Source organism: Mirounga angustirostris, unplaced genomic scaffold (genome assembly GCF_029215605.1).
Source record: "Mirounga angustirostris isolate CCGP_5_RB_7025 unplaced genomic scaffold, mMirAng1.0.hap1 SCAF_8, whole genome shotgun sequence".
Classification (NCBI taxonomy): Eukaryota; Metazoa; Chordata; class Mammalia; order Carnivora; family Phocidae; genus Mirounga; species Mirounga angustirostris.
In genome coordinates, this window is record NW_026991716.1 from 4,316,558 (window position 1) to 4,333,827 (window position 17,270).

The following is a 17,270-nucleotide window of genomic DNA, read 5'->3' on the forward strand; positions in this document are numbered from 1 at the left end:
TTCTTTTGGATGATTATTGATTTGAGGGCATTCTTGTTTATTAGGGAAATTATTCTTTGTAATGTGAGTTGCAAATGTTTTTCCCACTTTGTTGTTGACACTGACTTTATATATGGTAATGTTTCTATGAAAATTTTTATTTATATCCCTACCTTTTATTAATGGATCAATTTATTCATATATTTTTTTAAAGATTTTATTTATTTGACAGAGAGAGCACAAGCAGAGAGAGTGAGAGGGAGAAGCAGGTTCCCTGCTAAGAAAGGAGCCCGATGTGGGACTCGATCCCAGGACCCTGGGACCATGACCTGGGCCGAAGGCAGCTGCTTAACCGACGGGGCCACCTAGGCATCCCCATATTTTTTTGTTGTTGTGACTTCTGAGTTCATATCATTCCTAAGCCTTCCTCACTCAAAGATTATATAGTTATATCATTATATATAGTGTCCTGTAGTTTCTTTTCTTTAAAAAAAAAAAACAAAAACAGCTTTATTGAGCTATAGTTCATATAGCATACAGTTCACCAGTGGAAACTATACAGTTCAGTAACTTTTTGTGTATTCACAGAGGTGTGCAACCATCACCACAATATGTTCTAGAACTTTCTCATTACCTAAAAGGAAATCCTGTGCTTGTTAGAATTCGCTCGTCATTTTACTCCAGTCTCCCAACCCAGGCAACTGCTAATTTACTTTTTGTTCATGGGGATGTCTGTTCTGCGTATTCTGTATAAACAGAATGATCTAATTCATGGTTGTTTCTGACTGGCTTCTTTCACTTAGCATAATATTTTAATTTTTTTCCGTACTTCATTTCTTCTTATTGATGAATAATAATCCACCTATGGATATATCACATCATGTTATCAGTTTTTCAGTTGGTGGACATTGGGGTGGTTTCTACCTTTTGGCTATTGTGAATAATTCAGTGCATACTCATGCACAAATTTTATGCGGACATGTGTTTTCATTTCTCTTGGGATACACACACAGGAGTAGAAATGCTAGATCATATGCTAAGTGTGTTTAATGTTTGAGGAGCTGACAGACTGTTTTCTAGAGTGGCCATGTCACTTTACATTTCCACCGGGAATGTGTGAGGGTTTCTCTCTCCCCATATCCTTGACATTTTTATTGTTTGCTTTTTTTGATACTAGTTGTGCTAGTGGGTGTGAAGTAGTATCTCTTTGTCCTTTTGATTTGCATTTCCCTGATAGCTAATGATGTTAAGCATGGCTTCATGTGCTTATTGGCCATTTATACATTTTCTCTGGACAACTGTCTGTTCAGATCCTTGCCTATTGGGAAAATTATTTGCCTTTTTATTATTGAACTGTAAGAGTTATTTATATATTCTGGATACAGGTTCCTTATTAGATATGTGATTCACAGAAATTTTACCCTGTTCTATGGATTGTCTTTTCACTTTCTTGATGGTGTCTTTTCAATCACAGAAGATTTTAAATTTTGATGTCCGGGGTGCCTGGGTGGCTCAGATGGTTGAGCGTCTGCCTTCGGCTCAGGTCATGATCCCAGCGTCCTGGGATCGAGCCCCTCATTGGGCTTCCTGCTCGGCGGGGAGCCTGCTTCTCCCTCTCCCTCTGCCTCTCTCCCTGCTCATGCTCTCTCCCTCTCTCTCTCTCTCTGTGTATCTCTGTGTCTCAAATGAATAAATAAAAAAAAAAATCTTTAAATTTTGATGTCCATTTTATCTATTTTCTTCTTTTGTTGTTTTTGTTTTGGTGTCATATTTAAGAAACCGTTGCTTAATCCAAGGTAATAAAGATTTACACCTATGTTTCCTTCTAGTAGGTTTATAGTTTTAGCTCTTACATTTCGGTTTTTGATCCATTTTGAGTTGATTTTTGTATGTGGTGTGAGGTAGATGTCAAATTTCATTATTTTGCATGTTGATACCTGGTTGTTGCAGTACCATTTGTTGGAAAGACTTCTTTCCACACTGAACTATCCTGATACCTTTGTCAGAAACCAATCCCATGGTTTATTAAAGTGCTTTTATGGTTTTGTTTTTTATGTTAGGAATCTCTCTTAGTATAAGGTGTGAGGTAGGCATACAACTTACTATTTTTTCAAATGGCTAGCCATTTTTCCCATATCATTTACTTTAATAATCTCTCTCTCCCCATTGATTTGAGATGCCATTTTAAATCATGTCCTTTAGTCTTACAAATATTTGGACCCATTTATTGAGTTTTCTATTCACTTACCTATTTTTGCACCTATATCTGTCTGTTTTAATGATTGTCACTTTATAGTATGTTTCACTGTCTGGTAGGACTAATTTCCCCTTATTTCTCTCCTCGTTCAAAAAATTCTTGCCTCCCCTTCTTGTTTATTCTCCCATGTGAACTTTGTAATCAGTTTTGTCTAGTTTCCCATTCCCCCAATTAAAATTTCTGCCAGCATCATTCTTATTGGAAACATAGAAATGTATAGGTTAATTTAGGAAAATTGACATTTCTGATGTTGAGCCTATCTATTCAAGAACATCTATTCATTTCTCCATTTATTTCCTGTGTTTCCCACAGCTTTCCATTTTTAAGTCTTAAAATAGGCAGATATCTTGGTGAATTCATTCCTAGGTCTTCTGGTTTTTATTATTTTTGTTTGTTTGCTATTGTGGCTACACTTTTCTGTTATATCATTTATGTTCTTTTCTTTTTTAAGATATATTTTTAAAGATTTTATTTATTTGAGAGAGACACAGAGAACACAAGCAGGGGTGAGGAGCAGAGGGAGAGGGAGAAGCAGACTCTCCGCTGAGCAGGGAGCCTGATGTGGGGCTTGATCCCAGGAGCCTGGGACCATGACCTGAGCCGAAGGCAGATGCTTCATGGACTGAGCCACTGAGGTGCACGTATTTGAAATCTTCTGATAAAGTTATTCATATATTGGGACCCAGAAAATGGAGGCTGCCCCTGGACCAGCCCACATTACAAAGCTAAATCTAAGTTACAGGAAACACCTGTCACAGAATCCTAACACATACAAATGGCAGTCCTCCAACTCCGCTTTGGCTAACTTACCTTACCTAGGAAATAGGATCTGCTAGCCTTAGAAGGAGATGCCAGAGCTCCCAGCCAACCTCCCAGCCTCTCATGCCCTTTTAAGCATTGCTGCTTCTAACGCTCAGTAAGACTGGCTCTTGCCCACCACCTCTCAGGAGGAATGCTCCGTTGCTTGTGAGGAACTGTAGTCCTCCAATCCATGGACTGTTTTTTTTCTTGAATAGAGGACCTCAAACTTGTTGCTAAATTGTTTTATTTTTGTCATTTGACATTCCATAAAGCAGCTGTTACTCTGTCTCTGCTGTAGCTTACTTGAACCTAAGCGTTTTATAGCCCATAAACGGAACAACAACAAAAAAGCCTGAGTAATGTTACTTATTAACTAAAATGACATCTAGGTCCTTATAATAGTTCAAGATAGGCAGTGGCTTAAAGGACATAAAAGTTTATTTCCTCCTCAGAAAAGCTCAAAGGTTGGTGGCCCAGGGCTGCTCTGGCAGCTCCATGTCCATTCTAGAACCGGCTTACATTCTCGAGGTTTCTCCATGGTTGCAGAGGGCCAGCCGCTGGCTGGCCCTCATGCCCTCGCTAGGCAGCAGCAAGATGGAAAGAGGAGGAAGGCAAAAAGAGGTTTCCCTAGAAGCCCTATCCAACAGTTCCTTTTATATCTGAGCCAACAGAAGGGACTGTCATGGCTTCACTAAGTGGCAGGCAGAGGGGGGGGGTTGGAAATGTAGTCCTGTAGCTGGGTACCCTGGTGTTCCAAATAACAATCTGAGTCTTATTCCTAAGGAGTAAGGGAAGAGTGTTCACTGCATAGACAAGGAGCAGTCTTGGCCATGGTCACCACCACCTTATCCTTGAGTCTCTCTGTTTTTACATCCTTGATGCTCATCATCCCTTTCTTGTCCAGGTCCTGGCACAAGAAGTGCTCTGTTATTGCTTGATGAAATACTTTTGTACTTTGCTCACACCTGGGCTCACCCCATTCCTACTCATTCATTCTCTGATCCTATTCCTGAGCCTTACTTACCTCATCTCTGAATCATCACTATCATCCAAAGAGAAAGAATGCATTTGGGTCAAGGCTTCCACATGTTCTAGTGGTCATGGACAACAAGACACTCAGAGAAGGAGGGAGGTTTAAGAACAGGCCAGAAATATCCATTCGAGGAGCGCCTGGCTATCTCAGTCAGTAGAGCCCGTGACTCTTGGTCTTGGGGTTGTAAGTTCAAGCTCCATGTTGGGGTAGAGATTACATAAAAATAAAATCTTAAAAGAAAAAAAAGAAGAAGAAAGAAATATCCATTCTATACACCACTTGGTAACTTTTTAAATAGCTGCCATGTTAGAATGACCATGTCGAAATACCTAAGCCTTCTTTAGAAATGAAAATTATAATTTATCTTATGAATGCAAAGGTAAGATGTGTTCTGGTTTAGGAAAAAGAAAGAAAATACAGGTAAGAAAGGAAGAAAAAAGGAAGAGGAAAAAAATCATGAAAAGGAAGAAGAAAATTATTCTCTCCGGTTTTCACCTTGGGAGGGGCATTTCTTTCAGATCTTTATGTGTATAAAGGTGATCCATGCAGAGTTTATGTAAGGACATATGGGTTTGTACTATTTATAATGTTTTGAACTTGTAAAGCCTTATTTGAAGAGTCCTATTTTATCACTCAGATGCAACCTTACCTTTGATGGAACTTTTTTTTGGAAGGTAGACAGGTTTTCTATGTGAATTCTTTAATATTTTTCTTTCCCTTTACTGAAGACGTAAAACAACAGGAAGGTGGGCAAAAGGCAAGCAGCAGGAGAGACCATGACCCTTTTTAAGAGAATTGGCAATTCAGAGACTGAACAAGTCAGGAAGGTCTTGTTAAGGAACTCAGAGTGGAATGTGCTTACTTTCCAGACCCATAGAGGTGGACGGGGGCTACTGCAGGGAAGCCTTGAGATCTGATTCTGAAACTTGGTTTCCTTTCTTGTAAAATGGCAATAATAAGAACTACTTTAGAGAGAGTTGTTATGGGGATCAAATAGGAAGATATGTCAAAACATAATTTAACCCACAAACTACTACCTATGTATTTAAAAATGTAAAACTTATAAAGTGTTAGAGCTGAAAAGACTTTTGGTAACATCTGGTCCATATGCCGGTTAATGCTGAGGAAATGGAGGTCCATTGTTTGCTCATATTAATGTCCTAAATAAAGAGAACCTTAACTATGGTATTGAGACTAGGAAACGCCCTTGTTACTGAGAACTGTTTCCACTGAGCAAATGACAATGAATTCCTGTCCAGGCACAATGTAATTGTGAAAGTGCATTGCACAGGGGTATCTGCCAAAGCACTGAGGGGTTGGAAATTTGGCACACAGTCTGTTTGCCAAACTGTGAACCTTTGGAGTGGTCTCTGCTTAGAGCGGTGCCTTTTCTTAATTTGGCCGAAGGTACCCAATGGTATGGTAGAGGACTGGTCCTTATCCATGGGATTCTTGACCAACTCTCCCTGGCTGACAGCAGCATTGCTGTTGTGGGGCAGCATCCTGGGCAGCTGACTGAATGCTGTTACTGGAGCCCCAGCTGCTCTTCTCTTGCCTTTCCGGCAGAGACTGGTCAATTACTGCAGGTGGGAGATGGCTGGTCTTCCCTTCTATCCACTTGCCTCTCAACCCACACTTTCCTTGCTGGAGACAAAGGAAGTTATTGGTGGCAAATTGTTTGCACTCCCAGGTTTTCTTCTTCTGGGGTCTTAGGTAGGAAGCTTGCGGGACTCTTACTGAATGCTGACATTCCCTACTTTACCTTATGGAGGTTAGTGTTCTGGTGCCCTCTGTTATTGTGACATGGAGAAGGGTTATAGCCATCTCCTGACTTTTCCTTAGGTCACCTGCACTCCTTTCTGGTCTCGTAGTCTATGGTCAACTCAGTAACACCAGGCCCTTGGAGGCCCTCTTCGGCCTCCCCTGGGCCTGGACCAGTGATGGTTGCAGGGTGGGCAGCAGCCTTATTCCAAGGGGTCGATGGCAGAGCTGTCAGCGAAGCTGAACAGGAGGCATCCTCGTGATTTGAGTTGTTTCCTGATGAAGACTCAAAAGCAAGGTCTAGCAGTTCTAAAACCCTCCTTCCATGGAATGCTGTGTTTGATTTTGTCTGTAGACTCCTCATCCTTTCCAGGTGCCTCTGATAAAGTAAATCTGTTATGAGGACCCACAAATGGAGGCTGCCCCAGTGGCCCAGGCCATCACAAATCTAAACCTAAGTCAGCCTGCACTTGTGGAAACATCTGTCAAGGACACTTAACATACACCAATCACAGTCCTCAAACAGCTTTAGCGAGCTTACCTTACCCTAGAAAACAGTTCCTGCTAGCCTTATAAGGAATCCCTCCCCCTGTTTCCTAGCCAATCATGCCCTTTTCTCTTGTTGCCTCTTCTAATGCCTGTAGGAATAGAAAAATTTTCCTTCTACCCTTCTAGGTTCTTTGGCTGTTCTAATAATCAAATTGACATAAGGCAGATCAACAGGAGAAAAACTAATTTCATATGTGTGGGAGCCCCATAAAAATATGAGAATATGGAACCCAAAAAGGTAGCCAGGTAGTTAAGGCTTATATAACATCCTGAGCTAAGGAAAAGAGTAGCGGTTTAGGGATACAAAGGGGAGAAAGGCCATTTACAGGAAAGAAGGGGATGTTTGAAAAACAAAGGTTGCCCTGTTATACAGATGAGTTTCTTAGGTAAAAAAATTATCTCTAGTAATAGCTCTCTTCCTGGAAGTGGCTGCCTTTCCAACGTAAATGTAGGCAATTGAGGGGGAGGTATAGAATTTTTCCTGAATCTGCTGGGTATTGATTACCTTTAGCTCAAAATAATCTTCACACCAAAGTGGCATGCTTTGGGGTGACAAATTCCGCTCCCCTTCATGCACTATAGAACTTGCTCTTGCCCACACCCCTTGGGAAGACTGCTGCAGTGATTGTGAGGCACTGTGTGCCCCCAGTCCATGGATTGTTTTCCCTTGACTAAAGGACATCAGACTCATTTTGAAATTGTTTTAGTTTTGTCATTTGAACCTCTCCTGTCCCCTAGATCACCACATCATTCCTGAATGAGGGCCGGGAGGTCTGTGTCGGGGCATGCCCCATTCTTTGTTATCCCTCCCCTCCACCCTCTGAAATTCTAAATGTCCTGTGTTGCTTCTAGAAAGGGCGGTGGGAAGAGGGAAGACAAGGAGTCTTGTATTCTCCTAAAAGGCTGAGTGTATGTGTGAAAGGGGAGGGAACAAAGGTGTGGGTGGGGAAAGAATGGTATGAACTGGAACCACAATCTCCTTTACAAGAACATAGCAACCTGCAACCCACAGCAAGGTTCTGACACACCCATTAGAAAGCCCTTATCCAGGTGTGCTTCCTCCTGGAAGCCTTTGTTACACACTTGAAATAGCAAGTTCTTGGAGTCCAGACCTCCTAGTGTCAGCTAGTCCTCTTGCTCAACCCTAGACCCCAACAGTTAAAACCAGAAATAGACAAGACCCCTTAACTGATGCTCTACCTGAAACCCATTGTTCTTATTTCTGAGGCATTGGCGAAGATATTTTGTAGTGATTGGAGCATTCCACCCACCAGGCCAGAAAAGCCCTAATACCTAGAAGTCCCTACCCCACCTGTCCCCTTCCCCACCCATGATCGTGTGCTGAACATCTGCCGACCCCCATCTATGATCACATGCTGTCTGCCTGCTCTCTTGCACATACCCCCTGAACCTCTCTCCCTATGAGAAGGTATCTCTCTTGCCAGCAGAGGGGTCAGGTGTTAGGGCTTGAGCCTGCCACCTGCACCTGCTGCAGGCACCCAAAATAAATCTCTTCCATTCTCTTTTCTAAACCCTTCTCTCTTGAGTTATTGGCTTCTCTTACAATAAGTTTACCTGAGTTTGTTCAGCAGCAGTGTTGGAAAACCCAGCCAGGAACTTTGCTTTCTATTTGTCTAGCATCCTTGAGATTCCCTGGGAGGGAACAGCTGAGGCAGTGCACCAGGGCTCACCCATGTGTTTCCTGAGTTAGTGATGACCAGTAACACTAGTACTGATTTTTCAGCCTTGGACAAATCAGTGAACATTTTTTTTTTTTTTTTTTGAGATTTTACTTATTTATTTGACAGAGAGAACACAAGCAGGGGGAGGGGCAAAGCAGGGAGCCTGACAGGGGACTCCATCCCAGGACCCTGGGATCATGACCTGAGCTGAAGGCAGACACTTAACCAACTGAGCCACCCACGCACCCCTCAGTGAACTTTTTGGTGCTTCAATTTCATCCTTTTTTTTTTTTTTACGAGAGGGAGGTGGGGGGGAAGGGCAGAGGGAGAGAGAAAATCTGAAGCAGACTCCATGCCCAGTGTGGAGCCTGTTGTGGGGCTCTATCTCAACCCGAGATCATGACCTGAGCCAAAATCAAGAGTTGGATGCTCAACCGACTGAGCTACCCAGGTGCCCCTCATCATTTTTAAAACAGAGATAATAATATTGGCTGGGTTGTTATGAAGATCACATTGAAGAAATTACCAGACAAAAATGAAGTGCCACTGTTACTACATTTTGTCTGTTCTACGATGGTAGTGATTATAAGAGGCATCATTATTTTAAATACCACTAAGGAAGAAAAAAATCCTGTCAGTTATCCACAGCACCTCATTTTCTTGTCAGAAAATTTCCGCACATTTAAATAGATTTATTTGGACAGATTTTTATCATAAATCATCCTTGTGCATTGGTAAAAAGGAACTCTAAGTGAATATAAAGTAAGGTGCTCTTGAATTTCCCTACAATCTTGATCTACTTCTGCTGAATCATTTGTCAAGGCTGAGTTTTTCCCACACAGCATTGCCTGTGTATCATCATGAGCAGTAGGGATGCAATATTTCTTAAAAGAGTGCTTCATACTGTCTTTCTTCCAAGCCAAGATTACCAGTTCTGCATAATCAATATGTACATACAAGCAATGGTATCTATTTCCTGCCCAGTGCTTGACCGACTTAAGACATCCTGATTCCAGGGGTCAAGTATGAAAATATGTAACTTACAGAATTGACAAAATATAGTAGTATAATTGATTTCATCTTATTTCATAGGTTTGGGTTTGGAAGGGGAGCAAGTGTTGGGGATGAAGAATTTCCTCTGCCCCTTAAGGTCCTTCTAGCTGGACTAAGAGTCAAATTGACAGGAAACAGTTAACAGGAGGAAGTCAAATTTAATAGTGTACGTATGGGGAATCCACACAGGCATGGAAATTCCCAAGACAGTCAGGCACAATGAGGCTTATATGATGAGCTAAAGAGAGGGGTAGAGGTCTGAGAATACTGAGGGGAGAAAGACCACTAGCAGGAAGGTGAAAGGAGGTGTTTGGAAACCACAGGTAGAGAAGTTTCTTAGGTAGAGAGGAATCTTTGTTAATATTTCTCTTCCTGGGGCTCCTGGGTGGCTCAGTTGGTTGAGCCTCAGACTCTTGATTTTGGCTCAGGTCATGATCTTAGGGTTGTGGGATTAAGCCCCACATCAGGCTCTGTGCTCAGCGGGGAGTCTGCTTGAGGTTCTCTCCCTGTACCTCTGCCCCTTTCTCTGCTCACACACGTGTGTGTTTGTGTATGTGTGTGTGCTCCCTATCTCTCTCAAATAAATAAATCAATAAATCTTTTTAAAAAATAGCTCTCTTCCTGATACAAGTAGGCAGTTGAGAGGCGATAAAGAGCTTTTCCTGAATCTGCTGGGTTTGGATTGCTTTTAACTCAAAATAGTGTTCGTGCCAAAGTGGCCCATTTTGGGGCTGCCTGCCCTTGGCCCTACAGAAGCATGAAAGCCTCTGTCTCATCTCAGGAACTGTACTTTCTGTTTGCACAAACTTGGGGTGGGTGGCTTGCCTGGAATAGGGCCCTGTGGTGTTAACGGGACAGGCTTCCCAGTGACATGAATAAATCCTACAAATAATTTTGTGTGTTTCCTCATTTACGTACTCTTTTTCTTCCTTCCTGTTTGCTTTCTAATTTTCCTTTGAAGTTCCCGAGTCCAAATCTGGTTCCTAAGAAACATCAAAGGAAGCCTGCACTGGAGGCCCCCGGGTCTCCTCGGAAGCCGGACTGCATCCACTGTGTGAGACGGGATGGCACCCCCCACCAGTGTGCCCTCGTCATTGCTGCTGCTGACGGCTGTTGCAGGTAGGAAACCATCACCCTGGAGACCCTAGCATCGCACACGAGCCTCCTGTCTTTGGCTTAAACGACTCAGATCAGAAACAAGGCAGAGGATTCTAGGGGAAGGGAGGGAAAAATGAAACAAGACGAAACCAGAGAGGGAGACAAACCATAAGAGACTCTTAATCACAGGAAACAAACTGAGGGTTGCTGGAGGGGGAGTAGGGGGTGATGGCGTAACTGGGTGACGGGCATTAAGGAGGGCACGTGATGTAATGAGCACTGGGTGTAATATGTACCCGATGAATCACTGCCTCTACCTCTGAAACTAATAAACAAACAAACAAAACCAAAACAACTCAGATAACCTGAAATGAAGGTGCTGTGTGTTTGCTTTCCAACAGAATTATTTTACATATAAAAGGCACGAAGGCAGACCTCATGCACAAAGGCAGAAGGAGGCAAGGTCACCTTCCCTTAGGGCAAGGCAGGCAGAAGACCTCAGGAGTAGATCAGGACATTCCAGACTGAGGAGTCTCAGTTGCATTCCTGGAAGAGACTGACTCTGCAGTTACAATTAGGTCATCTCTGTGGGGTTAACATAAGTGATTCCATTTTGGGCCTGTTTCTTTTTGACACTGAGAGTGACCCTTGTTAAAATGCAGTTTTATCTGCATTCAGACCTACTGAACCAGAGCAGGTGTGGCTCAGGGGTCTGAAGCAGCTAAATTATTATAAGCACTGTTGGTGTATATAGGGGCCCTTCAGAAAACGCTCCCACTGGAAAAGCCCGGTCCTTCCCCAATAGATTACTAATGTTTGAGCACTCTTTTTTTTTTTTTCCTCTCTCAAATCCCCACTTTTTCATTCCTTTTTGTCTTTTTCTTGTGATTTTTCCATTAATTTAAAATTCCTGAATTACTTTATTAGGAACATTATTTGCAATTTCTTTGTCTTCCCTCTCTATCCTCTCTACCTTTGACAGAATGCTAGCCAATGATTTCATTGATTTGTCAACAATCATGGAGTGACTATGTTCCTAGATTGGGCTGGGACAGTGTAGAGGGTACGAACATGAGTAAGTCTTCTCTGTTCTCTTCAAGAGCTTTTGTTGAGTGAGTCTGATAGAGTCTTAAGTAATTATGGCCACTTGGCCCAACAGAAGCATGGTTTAGTTGTTGGAAACCCTCTCAAACTTCTTTATTGAGCACTAAGACCTCTGTGTAAGGTATGTCTGTCCATACAGATCATTCAGGTGATTTTTTTTTTGCAGAACAAAGGGATGATGTACCCCCAGAAGTGTATGGCAGTCTCCACCTGATTGAAAACTACTTTAAGCTTTTCCAAGGCTTCTGCCATGGAAAGTTCTCCTTAGCCACTGAAACAGTTTGCTTGCTTTAGGATCACAGCCTGCCTTCTGTACGGTGGTTTCTGACAGTTTTACAAGTTGGCTTTTGAGCTGCCTGGTGGCCAACGCCAGAAATGAGACATGGCAGTTTTCTGTGGATCACACTGTCCAAAAGAAGATGACCTAACAGTTTTTCCAGGGAAATAAAGCATATCCTACCATGTGTGTTTGGAAGAAGTTTCTAGCTTGGGTCTTCAAAGGCCACTCAGGGATGTAGTGGTATCTTTACAAATAAAGGCAATATTTTTGAGAGTAGAGGTGGGAGTCCGAGATTACCTGTCTGTTGTACACCATCAGTTGGTTTTAATTAAAGATGCTATTTTTTTATGTTCAGCTGGAGGGCTTTTTCCCCCCTCTATATCCGATATTAAGCTTTTTGTTAGAAATTAAAAGGCTAGGGGCGCCTGTTGGCTCAGATGGTTAAGCAACTACTTTCGGTTTAGGTCATGATCCTGGAGTTCCAGGATCGAGTCCCGCATCGGGCTCCCTGCTCAACAGGGAGTCTGCTTCTCCCTCTGACCCTCCCCCATCTCATGTGCTCTCTCTCTCTCTCTCTCTCTCATTCTCTCTCTCTCTCAAATAAATAAATAAATAATTTTAAAAAAAGACTATCTTTGCCTTAAAAAAAAAAAGGCCAAAACTATTAAGTAGATTTGCATTTGAGAAAATATCCTTCCAGTTGAATTAGTTTGTTGCTAGATTATTCATTTGGAAAGATGCGTATCTGTTACATCTAATTCCTATTAAATTGGACCAATTAGACTTTCCTATAGAGTCAGTGTTTGGCACTGAACAGTTCTTCAAAGTGTATAATGATGATCACGTATATATAGGTAAAAATAAAAATGACTCCATTTCTCTTCCCTCCAGTCAGAAGTGCTCTCTGATTGTCACTATGAGGAAAATAACAGTAATTTAAAAAATTGTCAGTGACAAGCCCTCACTAGGAAAGAAATCTCTACCAACAAATAAAGAATAAAAGTGACTTTGCCTCTGGATTTCAGGGAATGACAGACTGCTGCCGAAGGTTCTGAAAGTCTCAGTTGCTGTCATTTTGTCTTGTGGGCCTGCACCCTGTGTCTGCAGAACACGGGGTAGCTGCCCTCGGACCGGTCCTGTTTGCGGACTGGGAATATTTGTAGCTATTTAGAATCTGATTAAAGGTGGTTGTTACAGGGGCGCCGGGGGGGCTCAGTCGGTGAAGCGTCTGCCTTCAGCTCAGGTCATGATCCCGGGGTCCTGGGATCGAGCCCCGCATCGGGCTCCCTGCTCGGCCGGGAGCCTGCTCCTCCCTCTCCCTCTGCTGCTCCCCCTGCTTGTGCCCTGTCTCTCTGTCGAATAAAAATCTTTAAAAGAAAACCAAAAGACCAGTTGTTACAGATCTGTATTGAGGGCAAGTTTTTCTCTCCTTTGATATTTCCCCGGCAACTGACCTATCATCAGAATAACCTGTGAGATTTAAAAAAACAAAAAATCAGTTTAACAGCAGCAATAATATGATGTCCCCAGAGTAAACCTTTATAACTGACTTTTGGGTGAGGAGCAAAATATTACAAATAAAACAAAAGCAGGACGCGGTTGGAAAAGGATGCTTCTGTTCAGTCCACGGAGGCACACGGAGAGAGCACGGAGGGCCCGGCGGGCAGGTGGGCGGCGGGCGGGACAGAGGGGGGCGGGGGGCGAGGCCTGCGAGCGGCGCGGGGACCTCCCGTTGGGCGCCGCCTTTCCTCACCGGGGACCGCGTTGTTCGCAGGTTGTGCCGGTGGCCCGTGCCGCGAGGGGAGGACGTTCGCCAATGCCGTCGTTTCGCCGGACCCGGCAACCACCAGGATCGCGCGGGGGCCCCCGGGCAGCCCCGCGGTGCGCTGCACGGCCGCGTGCTGTGAGCTGGCCGGCTGCGACCTGGCCTGGTGGCTCGAGGGCCGCTGCTACCTGGTGAGCTGCCCGCGCTCCGAGAGCTGTGCGCCCAAGGCCGTGGGCGCCCCCGGGTCCTTCCTCACCTTTGTGCGCAGGCCGGCGCGGCTGCTGGACCGCGGGGCGATGCTGCGCGACAGGGGGGCGCCCTCGGGACGGTGGGGCGACGCGCCGCAGGAGATCGGGAAGGACTGGCCCTTCCTAGGCCCAGAGCGGGGCCCAGAGGAGGCGCCGGGGCACTCGGACGACAGCGCGCAACCCGAGCAAGCCCCCGCGCGGCCCCTCGGCAAGCCGGGGCCCAGAGGGAGCGCCGAGCCCTCGGCCTGGGGCCCGCGCCGGGGCGGCCGGGCCGGCGGCAGCCCCTCTGCCGGAGGCGGCCTTGCAGCGGCCGCCGAGAAGCAGGACCACCCTGCGCCGCGGCCGCCGAACGCGCCCCCATGGGCCGCGGCCCCACAGCGGTCTCGGGAGAGCGGCTCGTTGCCATCCTCGGTGACAGCCCCACCTTGGGGACAGGCGTTGGGAAAGGAGGCCTTGCTGCGCCAGGAGCGACCCAGCGCCGGCTCCGGAGGAGAGGTGGGCCTGGCTGCTCGGGGCTGGGACGTGGCTGGGAGGGGCTGGGTGCGCTGGAGGCTGGGCGCCTGGGGAGAGAGCTCCCAGAGCCTTCCAGGGAACGGAACCTGTTCCTCCGCTGTGCCTTCAGGGCGCCCAGGGCGTAAGGAACGGGCTTCCACCCTCGAGCCAGTCATCTCATGGCGACTTAGCACTTCCCCCTCGCCACGCCTCCCCCGGGATCTCCGGTGTCCCGGGAGCAGGCCCAGAGGCACAGCACACTTTCCCAGAGAAAACCCCCAGGCCCCAGATGGACTTGATGAAGTTTTAGAACCTAAGTGAGGTTCGGCCATGTGAGCTCCGGAGCCGACGACCAAGAGAGAGTTCTTGAGCGTCTCTGGTGCAAAAAGGTGGTTGTATTAGACCCCGGGGACAGGACCCGTGGGCAGAAAGAGCTGCTCCGGTTTGTGAGGTGTGGCTGACTTTATACTTGGGAGCTGGGGAGGCGAGAGTCCAGAAGGACTGTTGTGTGCTAAAGACTCTCGGGGTCCTGGAGGCCTGGTCATCGTCAGGCCAAGGCTGTTTTCCCCTCTAAGGAGGCACGAACAGGAAGACAGATGGGGGTTTCCCGGAGGAATGTTACATTCCTCCTATCACACGTCCTTGTCAGTGGGCTTCAGGTTTAGAAGAAATTCCATTTTATTTGCATTTCCTTCCGCCTCAGCCTCCCTTAATTTTATGGAGGGGAGGGTGATGTTAGGGCTTCAGGAACCGAGGTATGGGTCTCTGGAAGTTAGGCTATTGATGAGAAAGCTTCCTTGTAAATCACTAGGACATTGGTAAACTGAGGGAGACTCCTGTCCTGCAGGACTGTGATCTTATCGGTTAACCGTTCGTTTTTCCTTTAGGGCAGCCGGGAGTGCCTGAGGAATGTCACACATACCACATGGGGGGGGGTAGGGGGTCAGCTGCTGCTTTGTCCTCAGCGAGCCTTCTGCTCCCTCATCATTATCAGTTACCTACAATTGATAGAGTTGTAAAATAGCTCACATACAAGAAAGTCTAGAATCAGAGAACTGGGAAAGCCTATAGACAGTATTTCATTTTCCACTGAAATACAAATTTTGCCCTTCGTTCAAATTAATTTTTTTTGAACTGAACTGAGTTGTAGATAATCCTTGAATTAGTGTTGATAAACATTAGATCTGCAGCATAAGAAATATAATTTTATTCTGCTAAAGTAGAAAGTTTGGAATTAATGACAAAAACAGAGATTTCTTCTCTCACCAAAAAAAGTATTTAAAATAGTACAATTGTATTTAATAAAGGTGCCGTGAAAATCCCATGGGGAAAAGAATAGTCTTTTCAATAAACAGTACTGGGACAACTGGATATTTCCATACAAAAACTGAATTTAGATCCCTACCTTACGCCCCATAAATTGACTCAAAATGGATTGAAGGATATCAGAATATGTGACCCCAAAATATGCCCTTTTGGCGTAAGGATGACTTGAACTGCTTATTTTTGAGACAATACACTAACAAGAGAAGCTCTTAAAAGCAATTTATCCTTGGGGCACCTGGGTGGCTCAGATGGTTAAGCGTCTGCCTTCGGCTCAGGTCATGATCTCAGGGTCCTGGGATCGAGTCCCGCATCGGGCTCCCTGCTCCTTGGGAGCCTGCTTCTCCCTCTGCCTCTCTCTCTCTCTCATGAATAAATAAATAAAATCTTAAAAAAAAAAAAATCAATTTATCCTTTTATAAGGGAACTTTACATTTATAAGGGAAATCTCCATTTGTAAGCCTCTCCTCCTCTGAACTAGGAAGAGGATGATTCCAAATCAGTACAAACTCTTATTGCTGGACAAGGCAGGGAGTGAAACCTGTATGTATAAGAACCTTATCTTTATTTTCTGTGTTCTTCATGGAAACCTCTCATAACTGGCCCCCCACCTCCAGCGTCTCTCTTTGTCTTCGGTAGAATCGCTTCCTTATATAATTAACTTAATAGCATTCATCTTTAGGGACATGCAAATCAAAGCCATGGTGAGATACCACTTCCTCTGGGTAGCTAGAATTTAAAAGAAAGAGAACAAGTATTAGTAAGGATGGAGAAATGAGAACCCTCAGGCACTGCTGGTGGGAGAATAAAATGGTTTAGGCACTTGGAAAACAGCCCAGCAGTTCCTCAAGAAGATAAACATAGTGGGGCACCCGGGTGGCTCAGTTGGTTGAATGTCCAACTCTTGATTTCTGCTCAGGTCCTGAGATCACGACCTATGAGATCACTCTATGCTGAGCATGGAGTCTGCTTAGGATTCTGATTCCCTCGCCCTTTGCCCCTCCCCAACCCCTGCTGGCACACCCGCACTGTCTGTCTCTAAAAAAAACAAAACAAGGGGCGCCTGGGTGGCTCCATCAGTTAAGCGTCTGCCTTCAGCTCAGGTCATGATCCCAGGGTCCTGGGATCGAGCCCCACATCAGGCTCCCTGCTTCTCCCTCTCCCCCTGCTTGTGTTCCCTCTCTTGTTGTGTCTCTCCCTGTCAAATAAATAAATAAAATCTTTAAAAACAAAACAAGACAAGACAAAAACCTTAAAAAAAAAAGATAAACATAGAGCTATCATATGACCCAGCCACTCAACCTCTAAGTCTTTACCCAAAAGGAACGAAAGCATTTGTACATACAAGGACGCATAACAGCATTATTCATAAAATAGTGCGACTGAACAGGACAAATTCAAGAAATTTGAAACCCATCCAGATTAAATTCGTAGAGGATAAACGATGTTTCCTGCAGTTTTGTTTTCAAGTGCGCAAGACCAGAGGGATGCACCTACAAGAAGGTGTTTCACAGTAATTAAGAATAGAAAAAAAGAAAAAAGGCATTTGAGACTCTTGCTGACCAAGCCAGATGTAAATTGAAGGTCGAAATGGGGAGCGGGGGGTGCCCATTGCTTCCATGGAGGATCCATTTTCTTTGGGTGGGTTATGTCAAGGAGGACCTGCATGCTGACAACTTAGCCAGGAGCTCTCTGTGGAGGCCATGGACACAGGGCCCAAGAGTGAGTGAGGAACTGGCATGCCCTTCCAGCCTCGAGAGGCGCCGTGGTGGGAAAGGAATCGGTCTGGAGAGGAGGCAGGAGTGGAGTCGGCCCCTCAGCCGTGACCTGGTGGAGGCTGTGAAC

At 45.1% G+C, this 17,270-nt stretch overlaps 1 protein-coding gene across 12 annotated transcripts in view; it reads left to right on the top strand.

Annotated features, from left to right (window-relative positions):
• The window catches only part of KIAA0319 (KIAA0319 ortholog), a 98,609-nt gene that overhangs the window by 24,127 nt on the left and 57,212 nt on the right, over window positions 1-17,270 (top strand). For 11 of the 12 annotated variants that reach the window (XM_054505702.2, XM_045866291.3, XM_045866293.3 and 8 more), the window contains exons 2-3: window positions 10,077-10,234; window positions 13,372-14,105. In XM_054505702.2, coding sequence (XP_054361677.1) covers window positions 10,180-10,234; window positions 13,372-14,105 — 789 coding nt within the window. In that variant the 5' untranslated portion in view covers window positions 10,077-10,179. The remainder of the gene's footprint in view (window positions 1-10,076; window positions 10,235-13,371; window positions 14,106-17,270) is intronic. The other variant, XM_064597093.1, reaches the window with a different exon arrangement.